Here is a 16,763-nt window from a genome sequence, read left to right on the forward strand (position 1 = left end):
AAGAAGCAATTTCAGCACATGAGTTTGTGGAACACTGTTTCTGAAAACCCTATTCAGTGAGATTTGGCTATATATAAAATAGGGCAAATATAGCTAGTTTTCATTTCATATATGAGAAAGCATGAATAACAAACTAAAATCGCTCAAAAGACAAGTAATCGGCAGTAATATAGGAATAAACAGAAATTTAAGCATAGCATCCTAGGACGAAGTAAGAGTGTTGTCATAAAGGCTCAGGAGGTAAGACTGATGATACACATGCAAACTTCTCATAACTCAGGAGTCTTGAACATCAAGCTGGGCAGCATAGTATGACTCCATCTCAAAAATAAACTGGGGCAATGGTAGAGCACTTGTCTAGCACATGCGAGGAGATGGTTTCAATCTTCAGCACCACATAAAAATAGATAAATAAAATAAAAGTATCCAACTACAAATGAAGAAATTTAAAACAAACAAAAAACAAACCAAAGAAGGTGCAGGAAAAGATAGCTTATGGTGATTCTTTTGCATAGACTCCTGCTTTTCTACAAACCTAATTCCTAAATGAATTCAGACTCATGTTTTCTATACTGATATTATACGAGTATTTCTGTAAATTGGTACTCTCATATACACAGCATGTCAGTCATAGTGATTACATAATATTTATTAAGCAGAATATTGATTTCTCATTTTATAATAAGCCCACAACTTATTTGGAAAATGCTCCTGCTATGCTTTTACAATCAATACTTACATCTGTGATAACACATATTGTCTTTAGATAGGTTACTTCACAGACAAAATTCTTAGCCATCTGATGATGAAAGAGGACCTTAAGGAAGAAACCACACATTTTAAGATAGACAACACAGTGTTTTATTTAGATATTGATCATGATGAAAATACTTCAATACAGAGGCTTTCAAAAGCTGAACAACTTAAGGAACCTTAAGTTAACCTCTTGATCCTCACTCCATAAATAATGGGGTTCACCATGGGTGGGACGAGAAGATAGATGTTAGCCACAAATATGTGGAAATGGGAAACTACTTGGTGCCCAAATTTATGGGTGAGAATGGAGAAGAAGTCTGAGGTATAGAACACTAAGATGACACAGACAAAGGAGATGGGGGACACAGGTCCCAGGGTCTTGAGTCTAGTGTCCTTGGATGAAGGCAGAAGACAGTGTGGAGTATGAGCACATAAGAACAAATGATCAGTACAAAGTCCACTCCTCCAGTAAAGAAGGGAACAATGAGGCTGTAGGCTCTGCAGATTCATGTCTCAGTATAGGCAATCTTGAAGAGAGCTATGAACTCACAGTAGGTGTGGAAAATTATATTGGTTCTGCAGTAGGGAAGCCAATGTAGCAGGAAAGGATGAGGACTGGGATGTGTTGTACCCAGGAATACAATAGCTAGACCTGTTTCCACAATTACACTGTGTGTCGGAATAGTTGAGTGTCTTAATAGATTAAAAAATATCTATGTAATGATGAAAAGCCATGACCAGGAAGAACCAGACTCCACATTGGAACAAGATTGAATCAGAAACATTTGAGTGAGACTGGTTTCAAAGGGATTGTCTCCATCATGGAACCAAAAGAGGCTGAGAAGTTTGGGAACAACTGTAGTGCACACAACAAGGTAATTAATTGACAGCCAGCATGCAGAGGAAGAGGTACATTGGCTCATGGAGGCTGGGATCTGTCTTGATGATAAACAGAAGTGAAGAGTTTCCCAGTAGATCCTAAAGTAAACCAAACAAGAAAAAATGGAGATCCAGATGTGAGTGGCCTCCAACCCAGGAATGCCAGTGAGAATGAAGTTTGATGGATGGACATCAGTCTTATTGTATGATGACATCATAAGGTTCAGATATTTCAGTTTACTCTTCATGGATGTTTCCTCTAAACTGACAAAATAATAATATATATATAAATTTACAGACTGTCAAAGAAGCCAAATTGTAAGGCAATGTGGGTCATGGAGTAATTACAATACTTGTGAATTTTAGATGGAAATTTTTTCATTAGAATCAGATATTATTACCACTTAAATATAGATAAAAATGGTGTGTGTGTGTGTGTGTGTGTGTGTGTAGTCAGATCTTCTAGAAGTATTTATTTTTTTCTTACTAAGATATACTTACTTCATTATTCTTACTAAGAATACTGTGAATCTCCTAAAGCATGCATGGAATAATTTTAATAATTTCACCAATACATTGACATTGATATAAGAATTTTTAATGTGTAATATGAGTGATGTATGGATAATAAATGAGGAAAAGTTATAAAGATGAAAATTCAAATTTAAATACGTCAAAATCCTATCATGTGTCTTACAATCGAGAATTAAAGAATGTTTTAGAGTTTGTGTTTGGAGGAGTAAGAAATAGGGCAGTTATAAATGTGAGCAGAAGGAAGGTTTTAAATAGATAAATCGCTTTTTTTAGTATTTAGCTGTCGCGACCCCTTGCCCACAAGGAAGACGCAACTCAGGAATCTTCTTTCAGCAGTTTATTCAGGCCCTTGATATTTCTTCTAATTCCTGGTCGGATGCCCCTCCCAGCCTTAATAAAGCATCCCAAGCCCCAATGCGAAGCTGCCACGTGGAACTTTCTCACAGGGTGCTGAAAAACCATGCACCAACTCTCCCAAACAAGGAGTTGTTTGTTACAGACCACAGTGGAGCCAGCGCCATCCTGCAATGGCGACCATAATCTGCAGAAGCGGCTCACCACATTTAGCCATAGTAATTTATACATATGCCAAGCAACAGAGATTGGCTTTGAAATAGTGCTGAAAAACCAGCATACAGCAGATGTGTCATTTATGAAATGATGACAAGGAGGTTTACACACACCTGCATTAAGATGAAAACAGGAGAAAGCTGACACAGTGTGTTGGGAAATGAACAAATGATTGTACTTTCATGACTCTCCTCAGGCCACACAGCTGTATGTTACTTCACCTTAGCAGAATATTATTAACAACATGATTATAACCTGAAGTCTGAGGTTTCATCACTTACTTTTATTTCTGTAATTAGTCAAAGAACTTGCTCTTGGGTGAGTTCATTCCCCATGCATCTGCTACTCTGAGCCTTAGTTTACAATTTTACCTTTCCTCTTAATACTTCTATATTTTGTAACCCCGCCTCTAACTCCATACTGCAATTTGCTTATTGTACTTGTTCCTTTTCTCATGAATGATTGTTAGAACAGCATCTTTAAAATCATACAGGTCCCTTAGAAGGCATTCTCTTCTGACTTTCCTTTTTAGAAATATGATTGGCACTATGGCAGAATCTCTTTTTTATTATTATAGATATTCATAGTTATGGAGTACTAGTGATTATAAAATGCAACCCTTTAGCCAGTCTTCAAAAATTTCCAACCAAAGTTTCTGTTTGCTCTCCCTATTTGACCTTCAAACTCTATAGGAATAATCTCTTTCACCTGTGGAACAGCTGCATATTGCATCAGGGGAGCTTTGGGGAGTCTGGAAATGTTGTTTCTGACCCAGGGTATAAATTGGACAGAACAAGAACATAGGAAACTAGATTATTGGAATGTTGTTTAATAATTCAATATTTATATTAAAAATCAAATAATAATTTAACCATTCAAATTATTAATACTAGCCATCCTTCATAAACATAATAGTTGAATTGAAAAATTTGTGACACATTTAGATTATGGTATACTCAATATCCTGAAATTAAAAAGGCATATTGCTATGGGTTGACATTAAATATTTTCAAATAAAAAGTATATTGATTTGCTATTTTCCAGTATTATTTGGAATATACATATAAAACATATATGTATGGATATAATATAAATCCCCTTAAGTTGAAATAATTTTAGACACAGAAAGAAACCTAAGTGAATGCACACCCAATTTAGGAGTAGTCTAAAGTGTGTGATGAATACAATGGAGCACAGACAGAAAATAATTTACCTTTGTCACTATGGTGTGATTTTTTTTTAAAGAATTTAACCTTTATTTTATTTATTTATTTTTGTGTGGTCCTGAGAATTGAATCTAAGGCCTTACCTGTGCTAGGCAAGTGCTTTACCCCTGAGCTACAATACCAGCCCAAATATAGTATGCTTTTTTATAATAGCCACAATGTATTCAACATATTTGTGGTCCCCTGTAGTGTTTAAGGTAATAGAATAAATAATGCAGAGCTAAAATTATATTAATTGCATGAAAATACAAACCAGGGATATACATAAGATATAAATAAGGTCTCCCATGTCTTGTATTACTGATTTTTCTTACCATTGAAATACATTTCGCCACATTTATCTCCATTGGAAACTCATCACTTTCTTCATCAATAATAGCAATCGTGCTGTGTTATTATTCAATGTGTTTTTTTTCCAAAGATAAAAACCATTTAATAGCTTCTGACTAAAAGTAAAGTCTCTATTCACATAGCAACTGCTCTAAGGTAATTTTTCTAGACACTTGAACAATCATGAACAACTTCCTTTGTGTCCCTATGGTGTGCACTTGACTCTTAATCATATTTTTTCATATTATATATTATATTTTATCATGTCTTTTTTTCATTATATTGCAGATACTTGCTAGGTAGAAATGATATATTTTCATATATTTTCTTTTCACTCTATTGAGTTAATATAGAATAAAAGGGGAAGGTGGGTAGTAGTTTTATTTTTCTGGAAAGTAATTTCAGTAAAATTTTAAGATAAGCAATAATAAATCACTACAAATTCATCAGCATTAATATAGTATAGTCTATAAAAATCCTCAAACCCTGAGCTACACTAACAATATCTTGATTATAATATTAAATTTTGAGACATATCCAGAGATAAATTTCAAGCAATATAAATCTAGTCAACATTTTTTTTCTGACTACATGATAAGGAAATTGGGAGGGAATGTAAGAGAAAAAAACACATGCATACTTTTGGAGAAGAATAAATGTATGTCTGTAATGACTTTTGGGGAACTCCTGTGCCTCATATCCATCTCTTCACAAAAATAAAATAGTATAAACTGACATTAATTGAGCATCTGTTAGATACCATATTAGTTGTGCTGTTGGCTTTTCCCCATTTTGTACTCAAGGGAGTTTTAGGGTAGGTGATTCTACTATGACATGGATAAGAAAAGCAGCTAAGACCAAACAATTGGTTTCCTAGAGATATTCTACTGTCACTAATGGATCTGACATTTGAACCCCAATTATTATGACATTTTTATGCTTCCATTTTTACTGAAACATATGTACCCCATAGGGTTTTATAAATGTAAAATGGCATGATGCATTTCTGACTACTTTGAGTAGGATGAAGCATTGCTAAAAATGCATAGATTTCAAGATTTGCTCAGCATTTCCTCTGATATATATCCCCCAATTATTTCATTAATCAGTCTTACACTGATGTACTGAATTATACAGTAAAACCCACATACACATGCATTTTTAAGGAAAGTTGCAGCCCAGTCCCAAGATATAAAAGAGTAGAGATGGCATTGATGCACAACAAATGCAGCCTGTTCAGGGTACCCCCAAACCAATGGCATCTGTTTTCCCTAGAAATATTACACACATCACTTTTTCAGTGCATGGCTATTCTCAGTAGAGCCCTGGAAACTACCTATTGTTCAAGTAGTTTGGCATGTAGTGAGAGTAACTGTTACTGTAGTAGGGCTCTGTGTGGATCAAAAAGAACAACCACCTGGCTTGAGCACATCTTGTGTTCTCCCTTTCTGAATGAGCTCAGTCATAGACAGATTCCAGGTTCCTAAGTTCCCATGAACAGGGAGGTGGATGTTTTCCCACTGTGTCAGGGAAAGAAGCCATTGGGAGTTGCAGATTTGAGTTCAGAATGAAGTTTCTATGTTTCAAGTCAACATCTAATGAATGGATAATCCAAGAAGTGGGAGGAAGGGAGTCTTCACCATCTGCCTAGGGAACTTTCATCTCAGCATCTCAGCTTGATTGTGGAAACTCAGCATTGTGTGTGTGTGTGTGTGTGTGTGTGTGCGCGCGCGTGTGTGTATGATATATATATAATATGCAGGTATAAAATAAGAAAATTCTGACTCATTGTTTTGTTTAAAATGTCTTTTTATTTTTAGCAGAAAGTTATAGAAATATACTAATATAGTCTATGCAATCTGGCTATCAGGGATAATTTTATATCATAGCTTTCTGTTTATGTAATTTTGAATATTTGTATCACATTAGATTTCAAAACTTTTATATCATACTCCAAGTTCTGTGTTGTGATATTAAACATATTGATTTCATAAACAATCAGAATAAATCTCATATAAAATAATTTTATCATTTAAATAACAAAATGATGAGAATTAAATTTTACCTAAACATTAATATGGAAAATTTGACCCCAATTTTGTTAATTGTAAAACTTGAGATTTTGTTATTTTATATTGATTCTTTTTATTCTTCATGTACATCTTAAGCATGTATTTAATATAAATTACAGATATATATTGAGACTGAGAATTGAAAATTTGTCTAGTCCTTAAATGCATTTGAAATCCTAAGTAAATGTTGATGGCCAAAGTCATTTTCAACATGCAAATATCTGTCATATTTTCAATTGCAGACATGGATGGTCCAAGCTGAGGTTGACCAAGGATCTGAGATTTAGTTTAGCTCACAATATGAATGAATGTCATATACGCTATCTGTCATAATCATACATTCAATATCTTTTTCCTATTTTTTTAAGAATTCTAATCTTTAAAGTAGCCTGCAAGTACAGTGCTGAAGTTCTATGCATTGTTCCTAGGTGCCAGAAATTTCTCATGTGCCTTATGGAGAAAATAAGTTTGTTAGATAATTTTCATCCTGAAATGGGTTACAGTTCTTTAGATTATAATTTCAAAGGTAATCCAAATTGTTATCCCAGAAAAGAAAGGAGGAGTTCACTTACTTGTATATGAGGCCTATCTGGGACGTATTAAAGCAACATTTATCATGTGTGATAGAGATATGGGAAAGCTATGTTACATAAAATTTGCTGGAGGTCATTGTTTCGGACTGAGGTCTTGCACAAGGCAAGAGTATCCCAGAAAAAATAGCAAGGTGTCACTTGTGCTAAGTGTAGTATAATTAAGTGAAATGCTAATAGGAAATCTCCAAGCAGGTCAGTTTCTCCCACAAATTAGACATTCACAGCAACCAATAAGAAAGGGACCAGTTGACCTGACCCATCAGCATAAAGAAGTCCCTTTCTTTGGACCCTTACAAGGAAAGTAAAATGATCTTAACAAAATCAGTTCTTTGTCTTATTCTGTGTTCTTGTTCCTGCTCAATCTGCTCTACAAACCCAACAGTTCAGTTCTGCCCAACAGAGCTCCTTCTGTTTTGAGACAGGATGATGCCCAATTATTGGATCACTAATAAAAATCAATTATATTTAAACTAAATTTGTTGAAATTTGCATTCCTAGTGGATGAAGAATATGGCACATTTGTGTGTTCTTGAGATATCACCCACTAAAAATCAGTATAGAGTACAGCTTTGTTGTGAGGTCGGAAGACAAAGTCATTCACATTCAAGTTAACCAGGGTTGTAATGTGGCTAATTCTTTTTGACTGATGCATGTGACTGCAGGTTTGAAGAGGTCATAAGGCATGAAAAATGACAACATTCTAACACAGGCAGCTTCTGCCTATAAGAACACATCAGAAGGATTTATAAAATGACTGCTAATTTTTTTCACAGGCAAATACCTATGTGGAAGAGCAAGTTTTCAATACTGAGAAAATTGATGCATCATACCAGAATGTTAGCATAAATACTTATATAATACAAATACTCCCTTCAGTGCCGGGCACTAAAACAGATTATGTGATTTGTTTGTAAGAACTATATACTAAATGAGATATTCTTCATAAAACATATGTATGTTTATTATATACAAAGTATAGATAGATAGATAGATAGATAATTTGATCTCTTGAGAAAATACTATGATCTGAGACTCATATGAACCGAACACTGTAATGAATAGTTCCATATATTTACTAATTAAGAATTCAAGTGATTTTATAGAGCATAATTGACTTTGAAATTGTAAATATACAAATAGATATATGTCTATGGGCAGAATTGCTCATTCTTTTAATTTCAAAGAAAAATTTTGCATAGTTACAGTGTACAACACGATGTGTTGACCTGTGTATACATTTACAATAGTTAATTCAAGTTATTTAATATGTAGATTGCACTTTACTTATTACTTTTGGAAGTTGAAACACTTCTGATCAGTTCCCTTAACTATATTCTAGTATCAATATATTGTTGCTAATGATCCCCCTCATGGCATACACAAGATTTCTCCAGCTCATTTCTCTCACTTAAATATTACATTTATTTCATCATGTATGCTTGGCCCCAAGTCTCTAGTCTCTTGTTATCCTATTTTCCTGTTTCTATGAGCTATGCTTCTCCAGATTTATTACATGAGAACAAGCAGTATAGTCTTTCTGTGCCTTGATTTATTTATTTTAGTCTGCTTAAAAAATTGCATGGAGAACCTTAAAGCATGAGTGACAGGACACTATTCCCACTGCAGTTTTGTCTTTTCTTTAGTTCCATTTGAACACATTCATGTAGCATGTGGTTTTTATGTGTCTGAGTTTCATCACTTAACATAATGCCTGTGAGATTTATCCATGTGAAACAACAGAAAACAAAGAAATGCACGACTTAATAGAAATCAGTGAGAAAGAATAGTTATCTACTAATTTATGACAATTTGGCCAATAGATGTTTTACAGTAATAACATTTAAAGAGGAGTAGGGTAGTGAATTTAATAGATTAACAGAATATTATAACTGGAAAAACAAATTGGGAAGCTACAAAAGCATAGTTCAAGCAGGAGGGTGAAATAATGAAATCTTTAGAGGAACTGATAAGAGAAAAGATCATCTTTATTTAGTAACAGTATATGTTGAACATCAAATTACATACTGAAGAAAGGAGGTTAGTTAAAAGGTGAAGAAAAAGAAGTGTGTAAATATGGCAGTATGTCACAAAGGTCTAACAATGACCTACTGTCCTGTGTGATGTTGATTTAGTTCTAATCCTTCCTCTCTCTCTCTCTCTCTCTCTCTCTCTCTCTCTCTCTCTCTCTCTCTTGTTTCTGATTATTTCCCACACATTTTTTTTGTTTAGTTTCGTTTTTGAGAAAAGAACAATTTGATAAAGAGTTGTACTTGGAATACACCTGTCTCAGCACAATGTTTGCTACAAATTTCATGCACATTAGCTAAAGAGGAACTTAAAGTAAAAATGACCTGCAAAAATTCTAAAGAGCATAGAAGACAACACATCAAAATACTTTCTTTGTTTTAGTAATTTTTGATATATCACTCCCCAGAATGCTGAATAGATTTCAAAAAGTTTAGATATCCAGGAAAACCATGAGAATATAAAATATTCAGAGTCATATAATTAAAATAGTCAAATATCATTCCACATATGCTCCTATAAAATAATTTACATTGCAGAAAAATAAATATGATCATCTCAAAATTTAAAATTTCAGAGAGAAACACTGGAATTTTATTATCACTGAAGAATTTAGCATATTTTCCTGGACATATGAAACATAAATGGGTCAATTGCAATTGGTCTTCAAATATAGAAAAAAAATTGATGATTAAGTAAGATCTCTCAAAATAGTTAGGGAAGAATAACATAGGAATAAGCAGAAATCTAAACATAACATCCTTGGAAGTACTAAGAGGGTTGTCAGAATGTTTCACGAGCTAAGAATGGTGATACACACCAGCAGTGTCAATTACTGGGAAGGATTGCAGACAAGGCTAGGCAACATAATGAGACCATATCTTCAAAAAATAAAACAAAATTAAATTAACACTTTAAAACACTGAGAAAAAGACAATGATATATTCTTGCAGACTCCTGTTTTTAATTTTTCTGAACTGAATCCCTAAATATGTTCAGACAATGATTTCTATAATTAGAGTAAATAAGTATTAATGTTAATTCATAATATCATATACACTGCATGTCAGTCAAAGTCATTATATTAAAATAATTATTATTGAGAAGAATGATGTGATTCTCATTTTAGATTAAGGCCATGATTTACTTGAAGAACATTACTGGTATGCTTCCATAATTGACACATCTGTGACAAAACACATTGTCTTTGAATAAATCATTTCCTACAGAAAATCCTTAGTCATCTGATAATGAAAAGAACAGCTTAAGGAATAACCACACATTCTAAGACAGATAACACAGTGTTTTGTTTTTGTTTTTGTTTGTTTTGGGGTACCAGGGATGAAACTCGGGGGCACTCAACCACTGAGCCACATCCCCAGCCTATTTTGTATTTTATTTAGAGACAGGGTCTCACTGAGCTGCTTAGTGTCTTATTTTGCTGAAAATGACTTTGTGCTCACAATCCTCCTGTCTCAACTCCCAAGTCACTGGGTTTACAGGCATGCACCACCACACCCAGCTAACAATGTTTTATTCAGATATTAATCAAAATTAAAATTCTTCAATAGAGAGGGTTTCAAAAACTGAACAATTTAAGAAATCTGTCTTGTATTATCTTAGTCCTTACTCCATAAATAATGGGGTTCACCATGGGTGGGACAAGAAGATAGATGTTAGCCACAAATATGTGGACATGAGGAGCTACTTGGTGCCCAAATCTGTGGGTGAGAAAAGAGAAGAAGGCTGGGGTATAGAACACTAAGATGATACACACATGGGAGACACAGGTGCCCAGGGTCTTGAGTCTGGCATCCTTGGATGGAAGGCAGAAGACAGTGTGGAGGATGAGCACATAAGAACAAATGATCAGTATGAAGTCCACTCCTCCAGTAAGGAAGACAACAATGAGGCTGTAGGCTCTGTGGATTCGTGTCTCAGCACAGGCAATCTTGATGAGGGCCATGAACTCACAGTAGGTGTGGGGAATTATGTTGGTTCTACAGTAGGGAAGCCAATGAAGCAGGAAAGGGTGAGAACTGAGAAGTGTTGTACCCCGCAGGACAATAGCTAGACCTATTCTTCTAATTACACTGTGTGTCAGAATAGCTGAGTGTCTTAGTGGATTACAAATGGCTACATAGCGGTCAAAAGCCATGGCCAGGAGGAAGCCAGACTCCATGGTGGAGCAAGAGTGAATCAGAAACATTTGAGTGAGACAAGCTTCAAAGGGAATCTCTCCATCATGGAACCAAAAGAGGCTGAGAAGTTTGGGGACAACTGTAGTGCACACAACAAGGTCAGCAGCAGCCAACATGCAGAGGAAGAGGTACATTGGCTCATGGAGGCTGGGATCTGTCTTGATGATAAACAGAAGTGAAGAGTTTCCCAGGAGGGCCAAAAGGTAAACCAAACAAAAAGGAATGGAGATCCAGATGTGAGCAGCCTCCAACCCAGGAATGCCAATGAGAACGAAGGTTGATGGATGGACATTGGTTTTATTGTATATTGACATCACAAGGATCAGATATTCCAGTTCTTCTCATGGATGTTTCCTCTAAACTGAAAAAATAACAATTTATATATTTTTCAATAATTTATAAATTTTACAGACTCTCAAAGACAGAAAATTGTAAAGCAATGTGGGTCATGGAGTAATTACCATACCTGTGAATATTGAGATAGAAATTGTTCTATCACCTGTAGAGTCAGGTTCAATTACAGTCAATCTGCCTTGAGAAGAAAGTAGCAGGAAAGGATGAAAATAGTGCCTGAAGGTGCTGTCTACACTGAGGATGAGGATGGAAGGACCACTCGTTCCTATTGACATGTACCAAATCATAGGAATCTTTTTTACCTTTCCCAGATAAACTTTAATAATTTTTACAAATACATAAATGTTGATATTTTCACTGATATATGAATTTGGAATTTGTAAGTACTGATATACAAATGCTAAATGCGGAAAAAATCTTTATGTACCAAAAACTATAGATAAATACATATATGAAAATTTCACCGTGATCCAGGATAATTAAATTATCATGTTCCATGATACCAATTGAGAATTAAAGAATGTTTAAGAGTCTTAAATTTTTAGGATTAAGAGAGAGTGTAGTTATAATAGTGAGACAAGAGGAAAGTTGCAAATAAAGAATTTTTCTGGGGGGGTGGCTGGGGGGGGGGTAAAATGGTAGTTTATACACATTCCAAGCAACACTGAGCAGATGTGTCATTTATAGAATGATCACCAGGGAGGTTTACTCACAACTGCATGAGACTCATCAGGATGATAACAGGAGATGGCTGACACAGTTTTTCAGGAAATAAACAAATCATTATAGTTTAATGACTCTCCTCAGGCCACACAGTTGTTGGTTACTCTTGACATGAGTTTCTATCACTTCCTTAATTTATGTAATTAGTTAAAAATCTTGCTCTTGCGTAAGCGCACTCTGCATCTATGCACCTACTAAGCTTAAGCATGTACTTAAGCATCCACCTAAGCTTCAGTTCACAATTTTCCCTTCTCCACACACTTCTGCATTTCGTGACAACATTTCAGCTCCATACTGCAATTTGCTTATTGCACTAGTTCCATTTCTGAGAAATTAACTTTAATAATAACTTTTAGAACGACGTTTTTTTTAATCATGTAGGCCCCTTAGTAGATTGTCTTTTTTATTAACTTTTATTTTTTAAAAATATGATCAGTGCTGTTCCAGACACTCTTAAATTACTATTATAGATATTTATAATTATGGAGTACTGATGATCATGAGAAACAACTCTTTTAAGTCATTGTTCAAGGAGTCAGTGTTGGAATATGTACAGCACACTGGGTTGTGTTGAATTGCAATGATTTGATAATTTTAGCTACTGTTTTTGAAGTTTCACAAAGAAAGTTTTGGCTTACTCTCACTATTTGAATGTCAGAGTCTCTTTCACCCATGGAAACAGTGTCCACTGAGCTTTGGAAGTTCTGGGGATGCCATTACTTATCCAGGGCTATATTAGAGAGAACAAGAATATAGGGAAATCAGACTACTGGAATTTTGTAATGATACAATAATTATGATCAAATAGTATTTTTCAGAGTAAATTTATTCTTTTACTTTTAGTTTTTTCATCAAAGATTTACAGGAATAAATGAAAAGGGGAATGATTTTGGAACATTTATAACAACAGCAACAAAATCTCTTCCCTCATGTTTGTTTACTAACTATTTTTTTAAGAGAAAGAATTTTAACTCTTACTTATAAAAATGCTCTTACTTTTATCAAACTATAATTTAATCATTCAAAATGACTAAGAGCCACCATCCTTCATAAAAGTAGCATTTAAGTTAAAAATTTGTGCTACCTTTATGTTATGGTGCACTAAGTATAACTGAAAATAAAAAGGCATATTTATCTGAACTGATATGAAGGATAGTAAAATAAAAGTAAAAATTAATTTGATATGTTTCATTATCAGAATATACATATAAATACATATTTATGGATAATATAATTAAAATTAAACAGAAATTTTTAGACACAAAAAGAAATCTAAATGAATACACACCCAACATAGGAAAAGTCTAAAATGTGTGATAGGTAGAAAAGATCATAGACAACATATTATTTACCTTTACCGTTATTATGCTTTTCTTAATTGTCTACATGTATTCATAATTACCCCTGGTGTTTAAGATAACAAAATAAATAATGCAGAAATGCAATTGGATAAATTAAAAAATGCAAACTAAAGCATTAGGATAAGATATGGTCTCTCATGCTTTTGTAAAATATTAATAAATTTAAATAAACATTGAAACACATTTCTCCACTTCTCTTCATAGCAAACTGGTCACTTTCTGACCAATTGTATTAGTAACCTTGTGTCTTTGTTGTGCCTGGTACTTTCAAACATAAAAACATATAATAATTATTTATTAGAAATGAAATTCTATTCACATATCAAATTCCTCTGGATTATTTTCCTAGATACTTTGGATGATCATGGAAACCCTCCTTGATGTCCCTATAGTAGGTGTACTTACCTGTCAATTATTTTTTCTCATATTGTATTTTATATCTCTTCATGTCTATCTCCTTTTTATATTATATATTCTTACTGAATACAAATGATGTTTTTCCATACTTTTTTTTAAATTCCAATGAGTTAATAAATAATAAAGGGAAAAATAATAAAACATTTTATCATTGTAAAAAACAATTTTAGAATAAATTTAAGGTAATCATTCTACGATCACTATACAACTTTTGGTATAAATATTGTATAGTCTGCAAAAATCCTCAAACACTGTATGTGCTAATAGTTTCCTGATACTAATGTTAAATCTGAGATATATCTGGGATCCTCTCCAACAATATAAAATTCATTTAGCACTTATTTTTTGCTGACTCCATCTTGGAGAAATTAGTAGGGAATGAAGGAGAAGAAACTTACCTATGTTTTTGGAGATTAATAAAACAAATTGTCTATAATGTTTTTTATCCATCCTGCATCCCTTATCCATGTCTTTAAGAAAACAAAATAATATAAACCAATATGCATTGAGCATCTATTAGATACTATGTTATTTGTACTGCTGGCTATACCCCATTTTGTCTTCAAGGAGATAATTCTACTTATGGCATAGATAAGAAAAGTAGCTAAGATTATCCAGTTGGTTTCCCATAGCTGTTCTACTATCAATTAGTGGCTCTGACATTTAAATCCAAGTAATTATGAAGTTTTAATGCTTTCATTAAACCCTCAAATATATGTGCCCCAGAAGGTTTTATTAATGTAAATGATATAAAGCATTGCTCACTGCTTTCAGCAGAATGAATTTTGAAGAAAATGTATGGATTTTTAAGGTTTGCTCAGCACATTCTCTGATATAACCCTTCCCATCATTTCCCACATCAGTCTTTCTCTAGTATACTCAAGTATGTAGAAAAACTCATGTACAAATTTATTCTTAAAGAAAGGTGCAGTCCAGTCCCAACCTATAACAGACACCATTGACTGTATGATAGAGGCAGCCTGTTCAGGGTACCCCCAAATCAATGGTATTTTCTATTCCTAGAAATCTTACATATATCTGTTTTTCAGAGCCGCCTGCTTTCCAACTACCTGACTATTGTCCAATTAGCTCAGACTACAATGAAGAGCACTGTGCCCTGCCTCACCTCACTAGGGATCTTTGTGGATCAAAAGAGCTCCCACGTGATTTGAGCAAATCTTCTGTTTTCCCAGGACTTACAGTTTTTTCTGAATGAGCTCGGTCATAGATAGTTTCCAGGTGCCTAAGGCTCCCATGGGCCAGGAGGTGAAAGGCTCCCCCAAGGTGTCAGAGAAAACCCCATTGAGAGTTGCAGATCTGAGTTCTGAATGCAGCTTTTATGGTTCAAGTCAACATCTAATAACTGGAGAATCTAGGAAGGGGGAGAGAGTGAGTCTTCCCCATTTGTCTCTGGAATCTTGCCAGGAGGATTGCATAGATTCAGAATTGTTGGTTCTTAAAAATATTATATATATAGAGGTATAAAAAAAGAAAAGTCTGGCTCAAAGTTTTGTTTAAAATGTCTTTTTATTTTTAATAGAAAATATAAAGAATTTATTAAAATAATTCATACAATCTTTGTATTCACATACTTTTGAATATTTAAATAACAATTTTTATAACATTATCCAAGGGTTGTATTGTGATCTTTTTTAATTTTTTTAAAAATTTTTATTCTAATTTGTTATATGACAGCATAATGCATTGCAATTCATATTACACATAGAGAGCACAATTTTCCATATCTCTGGTTGTATACAAAATATATTCACATCATTCATGTCTTCATAAATGTACTAGGGTAAAGATGTCCATCTTATTCCACTGTCTTTCTTACACCCATGCACCCTCTCTTCCTCTTCCACCCCTTTGCCATATCTAGAGTTCATCTAATCCTCCCATGCTCCCCCTCCCAATCCCACTATGAATCAGCCTCCTTTATCAAACATTCAGCATTTGGTTTTATGCTATTAGCTAACTTCACCTAGCATTATATTCTCCAACTCCATCCATTTACCTGCAAATGACATGATTTTATTCTCTTTTATTGTTGAGTGATATTCCATTGTGTATATATATACCATATTTTCTTTATCCATTATTCTACTGAAGGGAATCTAGGTTGGCTCCACAGTTTAGCTATTATGAATTGTGTTGCTGTAAACTTTGACGTGGCTGTGTCCCTGTAGTATGCTGTTTTTAAGTCCTTTGAGTATAGACTGCAGAGTGGGATAGCTGGGTCAAATGGTGGTTCCATTCCCAGTTTTCCAAGGATTCTCCATACTGCTTTCCATATTGGCTGCACCTATTTGCAGTCCCACCAGCAATGTATGAGTGTACCTTTTTCCCCACATCCTTGCCAACACTTATTATTGTTTGCATTCATAATAGCTACCATTCTGACTGGAATTAGATGAAATCTTAGAGTGGTTTTAATTTAGATTTCTCTTATTTGTAGAGATGTTGAACATTTTTTCATATATTTGTTGACTGATTGTGTGTATTCTTCTGAGAAGTGTCTATTCAGGTCTTTGGCCCATTTATTGATTGGGTTATTTGTTTGTTGTTGTTGTTGTTGTTGCTATTTAGCTTTTTGAGTTCTTTATATATCCTAGAGATTAGTGCTCTATCTGATGTGTGAGGGGTAAAGATTTGCCACCAAAATGCAAGCTCTCTGATTGTTTCTTTTGCTGAGAAGAAGCTTTTTAGTTTAAATCCATCT

General features: G+C 34.1%; 1 protein-coding gene and 1 pseudogene across 1 annotated transcript; both read right to left on the reverse strand.

The window, feature by feature from the left end:
• Positions 1-933: 933 nt before the first annotated feature.
• Positions 934-1,883, reverse strand: LOC143388513 (olfactory receptor 52D1-like; annotated as a pseudogene).
• An 8,681-nt stretch (positions 1,884-10,564) lies between these two features.
• Positions 10,565-13,826, reverse strand: LOC143388522 (olfactory receptor 52D1-like). Its single transcript, XM_076842241.2, has 2 exons — positions 13,817-13,826; positions 10,565-11,523 (listed from the first exon to the last, which is right to left on the reverse strand). The coding sequence occupies exons 1-2, from the start codon at positions 13,824-13,826 to the stop codon at positions 10,565-10,567; spliced, it is 969 nt and encodes a 322-aa protein (XP_076698356.2).
• Positions 13,827-16,763: the final 2,937 nt, after the last annotated feature.

This window comes from Callospermophilus lateralis, chromosome 2 (assembly GCF_048772815.1).
Source record: "Callospermophilus lateralis isolate mCalLat2 chromosome 2, mCalLat2.hap1, whole genome shotgun sequence".
Taxonomy (NCBI): domain Eukaryota; kingdom Metazoa; phylum Chordata; class Mammalia; order Rodentia; family Sciuridae; genus Callospermophilus; species Callospermophilus lateralis.